General features: G+C 35.6%; 1 protein-coding gene across 2 annotated transcripts; it reads left to right on the top strand.

Annotated features, from left to right (window-relative positions):
- Window positions 1-6,312, top strand: LOC107901706 (protein HIGH CHLOROPHYLL FLUORESCENCE PHENOTYPE 173, chloroplastic). Of its 2 annotated transcripts, XM_016827798.2 has the most exons (16): window positions 1-497; window positions 753-1,001; window positions 1,095-1,256; window positions 1,443-1,493; window positions 1,965-2,099; window positions 2,268-2,291; window positions 2,379-2,490; window positions 2,870-2,995; window positions 3,152-3,201; window positions 3,685-3,843; window positions 3,932-4,027; window positions 4,112-4,227; window positions 4,358-4,481; window positions 5,046-5,159; window positions 5,398-5,478; window positions 5,861-6,312. In XM_016827798.2, the coding sequence occupies exons 1-16, from the start codon at window positions 432-434 to the stop codon at window positions 6,005-6,007; spliced, it is 1,812 nt and encodes a 603-aa protein (XP_016683287.1). In that variant the 5' UTR covers window positions 1-431; the 3' UTR covers window positions 6,008-6,312. The 2 variants fall into 2 exon arrangements, with proteins under 2 accessions (XP_016683287.1, XP_016683289.1); XM_016827800.2 differs by lacking the exon at window positions 1,095-1,256 and having other exon boundaries at window positions 266-497.

Raw genomic sequence — 6,312 nt, 5'->3', positions numbered from 1 at the left:
AAACCTGGTTTCGGCATCTTCTCTTCTTTGCAACTTCTTCTCCACTGAATACAGTACAGAACCATCTTGTATGATAATCTTATTTCAATCTGCCTTCTTTCATCATAATTTACCCCTTTTTTGTTTGTTTGTTTGTTTTCGGGAATGGAGAGGCAAGGAGCTGGTGCTACCTAATGACTTTATAAGCCCACTTTCAAACCCAATAGAGCCCCTTCTAGAAAGCCCCTTTGCTTTTTACCTTCGAAGGTCCAAGTTCTTCAGAAGCCGACTGTTGCAGAGTTGGGGTGTGTGGTCTATATTAACTGCTTTGCTTCAAATATCAAAACTATCAATCTACACTTGCACAACGCCAACCTTTTGATCTTTGACCCTTCTTCCAGTCTCTAGTTGTAAATTCTTTTTTTTTTAACTGTGTAACCCACTGTCAAGAAATGGAAAGTTGTTTTTCTACAACAATATCATCATCATCATCTCCCTTCTCCATCTTCAGTATTCAGGCAAGTAAATTATCATCATTGCATGCACTTGTTCTGTTTGTATAGCTATTTGTATATATTGAATATATTTTCATTTACAATATTTCTGGGTTTATTACTCTATGTTCAGTCTGGAAGTGTAAGTAAGAATATTTTGATTTCTGATACAGTATCTTTGAACTATAAACTCCTTTGCCAAATTTGGTGTTTGCCATTTTCTATACAATCATGGGGTCATTTTTTATTTCATAACTTCATCAACTGAAAAAACTGCAGGGTTCTTCATCAAATGTTGGTAGAAAATTTTCTAAGAGTTGTATGCATCCTCAGCTTCTCTCCTGTCAACTTCCTAAACCATTTCTTCAACTTAATGGCAGACCTAAGTATCGTCTTAACCAACGAAGGTCCGCTTATTTATCTTCTGCAACGTACAAAGATCCTATATCTGCTGAAAAACAGGGTTGGGATTTGGGGAGATTTTTTAAAACGTTATACTTTTTCAATGGACCACCGTCTCCTGCTAAGGTAGCATAAACTTTCTATCCTTCTTTTAATCATAATGTCTTGATTCATAAATTTGTGTGCACACACTTATATGCAATTTACTGTTCCCTGAAGATTGTTGAATTTATAATTGAGAAATTATCCGGTTCATCGCCCGAAGAATCAGAGAAGAAAATGGGAACTTCTGACTACGTTTTGGTAGTTGGAGCTACTGGGGGTGTAGGTAGGAGAGTGGTTAACCACTTAAGGAAGAAAGGGTTGCCTGTTAAAGCATTGGTATTTGTCCTAAACCTTGTACACCTTTATCTAGCATTCCCTTGAAATATGATTTATGAATTGATGCCTTTTGAAGTGCTTCAAGAGGGCTGTCTTAGTATAGATTTGACTTGTTTTTCTCATTCTCTTTTCCTCTTTTCTCTTTCGCCCTTTTAACTTTTTCTCTTCATGTGTGCCTACATTTAGGTTAGGAATGAAGAGAAAGCAAGAAAGATGCTCGGTCCCGATATTGAATTGGTGAGCTACCTTCCCATGTTAAGTCTTCAATATAGTTTTGTTTTAGGTCATTGATTTTATAATGTGGTGGTGCTAAGGTATTGCATTAAAGAAATATGTTTGTTTGCTATATTTATCATGATTCTTAAACATACAAACTTAACTTTTATGCTCCGCTTGGTATAAAAGATGGAAATGAATGAGAATGGAAAATTTGTTAATCTACGAATGAGAATGGAAATTTTGTTAATATAATGCTTAAGCTACAAAGTAAGAAAGTGGTTATGAATCTTAACCATTTGATTAACAAATTTTGCATTCTAACTCCTTTCCATCCTTCATACCAAGAAAAGCCTTAGTGCTGTCATAGTGCAGATCCATGTGATCTGAAACTATACTTATGTTAATATATCCTTCTTCATTGTTGATAGAGTTTATCCTTTAATCCTTCCATTCCATGCTTCCTAATTCGCCCTTTCCTTCAAATTGCAGATTGTCGGAGACATTACAAAGGAGAGCACACTCGTTGCTCAGTACTTCAAAGGAGTGAAGAAAGTCATAAATGCTGCTTCTGTCATTATTGGCCCAAAGGAAGGGGACACTCCTGACCGAGCAAAATACAGTCAAGTATGATTTCGGGCATTCTCCGAATGATGAAACTATTGGTTATGAAACAGTTGGCTAAGTTTCAAAATTTTCTTTTAGTCTATGAGAAGATTGAGTGTTTTATTGGATTATAGTAAATAATATTTTTCCTGGTTTAGGACCCTGACATCCAAATGTTATTTCTTTCAGGGAGTCAAGTTTTTTGAACCAGAGGTAGCAAACTAATTGCAATCTTTTACCTCTTCAGATTCTCTTGAGGGAGTTATACTTGAGAATTTGTTTGTTTGTTTGATGAAACAGATAAAAGGTGATTCACCTGAAATGGTTGAGTACATTGGAATGAAAAACTTGATTAATGCTGTGAAGGAGAGTGTCGGACTACGAACAGGGAAACTGCTTTTTGGATTTGAAGGTATTCTCTCGAAATTGTCCCGCTAGTTGAAAATTGCAATTAACACCCTTCCTACTGCAAAGCTGTCTGAGAAAAGTGTTTTCTTTCGATTTAGACAAGCTAAAATAATTATAAATTATGAATTGTGGGAAGGGATATTTAATGCAAAGGGCTTTATTTTGTCTATAAATGAAACAAAGGAGACAAACTTCCATTATTTGTCATTACATGAGGATTTAGGTTTCCATTTAGAATATTGATTTTTGAGTAACATCTGTAGCATATCTCAATTTCTAAAGTTGTGATATATTGTTAGTGTAAATCTATGATCTACAATTTTCTGGTTTTATACAAAATATGGTTATTTTCTTTTTCTTTATTCCATGTTTCCATCAAGCAGATCAGCTTTCAAAAGAACTTGATTGGGGCGCTTTAGATGATGTTGTAATGGGAGGTGTTAGTGAAAGTACATTTCAGATTGATCGGACTGGTGGTGAAGGTGGTAAACCAACAGGGCTTTTCAAAGGTTTGTTCTTTTGAGAACCTTTCATTAGATTGTCTCTCTATAATACATCGTGCTGGCATTAGAACCGTGACCTTAACTATGAACCTCTATTATGGCTCTATCATCTCTTTGTTCCCATTTTTCCCTTTTCCTTATCCAATTCATTGTCTTTGCAAGGCATTGTTTCAACTGCAAACAATGGTGGGTTTACTAGTATCAGAACAAAGGTACGCAAACAAGAATAGCTTTTGTTGTTCTTACACCATGTATGTTTCGCAATTTTGTTGTCTGACATGTTGCAAGCATTATAAGTGCGTTCATTTAGGTGAAGCACAAAGTAAGAAAATATGAGTTAGGTAATAGTCATAAAAGTTTAAGGGACTGCTTTTGGCACAATCTGGTAAGAGGCTGGTCTTTGACACTGTAGGCTTCAACTCCTCAGATTTGCAGCTAAGGAAACATTTTAAAGGTAGGATAGTAATCTAATAGAATTAAAACTATATCCAGTTATAACCATTAACTAATAACCATACTCATATCAGACCTCCCCGGAAATCACATTTGACGAGATATATATTGGTTTGAATATCTTTCTCTAGTGCACATATGTGCTTTTCTTTGGGTGTTCAATATGACTTCTGAATGCATAGCTTACTTTGGTTCCATTTTCTTATGAAAAAGGTAAAAAGGCTACTGGTTTTTATTTTCAGAACTTTTCCTCCCCAGTGGATCTTAAAGCATATGATGGTTTTGAGTTGCGCTTAAAGGGTGATGGTCGTCGGTATAAACTAATTGTTCGCACTAGCACTGATTGGGATACAGTGGGTTATACAGCAAGCTTTGACACCATTGGAGGCCAATGGCAGTCTGTGTGTAACACCATGACCATTTTATACATCAGCATTATCAAACAAATTACCTTCTCCTTTCAACTTGTAACTTCCTGTTTCTTTACAGATTCGTTTGCCATTCTCTTCACTGAGGCCTGTATTTCGAGCACAGACTGTATCTGACGCTCCACCATTCAATCCAAGTAATGTCGTATCATTTCAGGTTTGCCACTTGGTCTATGCTTTTTTATCTTTCTGAATTTTGAGTTTTTACCAAACTGTTTACGAGGAATGCAAATTATTCCAGCTCATGTTCAGCAAGTTTGAATATGATGGGAAACTGAATCCCACTTTTGTAGAAGGACCTTTTGAGCTTCCACTCTCTACCATAAAAGCATACATAAAGGATCCTATCACTCCCAGGTTCATATTCTTTTCTCTTCATTCTATCAGATTCTTTCTATAATCTGGTCTATTCTTGTTCTTTTTTCGGGGAGGGAGGTGCTGATGATGGGGGTCTTATTCGATTATTTATCTGTTGCTTCACTTGTAGGTTTGTACACGTGAGCTCTGCAGGAGTTACTAGACCGGACAGGCCTGGCATTGACCTGAGCAAACAACCTCCTGCTGTGCGCTTGAATAAGGAATTGGATTTTGTCTTAACATTCAAGTTGAAGGTTATTTTCTATGCATGTAGTTCTATTTATGCACCATGCTGTAAGGATTAAATATTGTTGGAGAGAAAAAAAACCAGCTGCTTAATGCTTACCATTACGATACAATACATCGAGCGTGTGAACACGGTATTGGTTTCAAAACTAGAAAGTTTCCACTATTGAACTATAGAAATGCTTGAATGTATGATATTTGAGGTATTATTTTCCCCATATATGATGCATTTTCCATCAAGCTAGTGTCAGAAATAGATTTAGAGTTTATATGCTTCCAGCACCTTCCTACAAGAAGGCAATTATTGATGAGAAGCTCTACTACATCATCAACCAACATTTTCTTTTACCCTTTATGATTTTGGAGATCCCTTCTTTTTCAATTTCATAATTTGAGTACCTTAAGCAAATCTATTAAATTAATGAGATATTACTTAAGTACTAGTTTTGGTAAGTTAATTGTAGTTATCTGTTCCATTCTCAGCTGAAGCGTTTCTCTCTCTATCATCAGTTCTTTAGCTATGAAGCTGGAATCCATGTTTTACCCTACACTTTTTTTTCCCTCTATAACAGGGTGAGGATTTGATACGAGAGAGTGGAATTCCTTATACAATTGTAAGGCCTTGTGCATTAACTGAAGAACCTGCTGGAGCTGATCTCGTTTTTGATCAAGGAGACAATATAACGGTATGTCATTGAATTAAACTGAACAGTTAGTTGTGACTAAGCTTGTCTAATATTCCTAACTGTGGTTATCAATGTTAGACATATTTTACTTTCTTATAATTCTGCTAGTATGAGCATTGGGCCACTGATAAGGTGGATACAGTTCTACCTCATAACTTGTTTTCCGAACATAAACATTTTTAGTGTGGCTAGAACTCTGTTTTCTTGCTAAAATTGTTTTCATTTTCTGACAATACAGGGAAAGATATCAAGAGAAGAAATTGCTCTCATATGCATTGCTGCCTTGGAAAGCCCATATGCATGTGACAAGACATTCGAGGTTAGTCTATTACTTGCTATTATGTTAAATCATATTTTCTTTCTTCTACTGATGCCTGTAGCTTTACATTGGGATGAATCATATCGAATCATATTTGGTTTCAGCATTCTAGATCTTAAATCACTTCACCTAAACGGTTGAGTTGTGTTACAATGATACATTTTACCATTAACCTAGAAAGCATTGATGGACATTAAAAAGAACGTAAATCGAAGCTTGAGGAGTTAAGTATGAATGTTCGACAAGCTTCAAATTATGTGTTAACGGAGGAATTGATGTTATTGACTACTCTAACCTAGGCTGAACATATAGCTGTGGTTAAATGTTAGATGTCCAGTATTTTGTTTTGATTTCTTCATTTACATTTTTGTTTCTTTTACAGGTTAAAAGTGTGGTTCCATTTAGTGAGCCATTCACAGTGGACCCTGAAAACCCACCCCCAGAGAAGGACTACAATATTTATTTCCAAACGTTAAAAGATGGCATTACAGGGAAAGAAAGTTTGGAAAAAAGTGCCATTGCAGTCTGATATTTGATGGCAATGTTGCAGGGTATGTCCCTTTCGAAATACCTCTTAGACAATTATACATGAGTGTGATGGATGTCCATTAGAGAAGTTGTTTGATACCTGAAAGTTCATCTTCTTATAGATCTTATTATATACATGCCTCAAACACTGCCTAGACCTAACTTCTTGCTTTTTTTTTCTATCTTCTTTTTCTTTTTATCTTTTTCCCTTCTTTTTTATGAATTAAACTTTGGTACTTGCTGTTTAAGCAATGGTATGTAGTACAGTTCCTTTTGTAAATATTAACAAGTAATGCTATTTAGATA

This window comes from Gossypium hirsutum, chromosome D06 (assembly GCF_007990345.1).
Source record: "Gossypium hirsutum isolate 1008001.06 chromosome D06, Gossypium_hirsutum_v2.1, whole genome shotgun sequence".
Taxonomy (NCBI): Eukaryota; Viridiplantae; Streptophyta; class Magnoliopsida; order Malvales; family Malvaceae; genus Gossypium; species Gossypium hirsutum.
The sequence above is the reverse complement of the archived record's forward strand: the minus strand, read 5'-3'. Positions and strand labels throughout refer to the sequence as shown.

What these genes read in the sequence shown, in the direction of transcription:
- LOC107901706 (XM_016827798.2), top strand. Translation starts at nt 432, where the DNA reads ATGGAAAGTTGTTTTTCTACAACAATATCATCATCATCATCTCCCTTC. An exon ending in GACCACCGTCTCCTGCTAAG is followed by an intron (nt 1,002 to 1,094) that starts GTAGCATAAACT and finishes TGTTCCCTGAAG; the next exon opens with ATTGTTGAATTTATAATTGA. An exon ending in TCTTAACATTCAAGTTGAAG is followed by an intron (nt 4,482 to 5,045) that starts GTTATTTTCTAT and finishes CCTCTATAACAG; the next exon opens with GGTGAGGATTTGATACGAGA.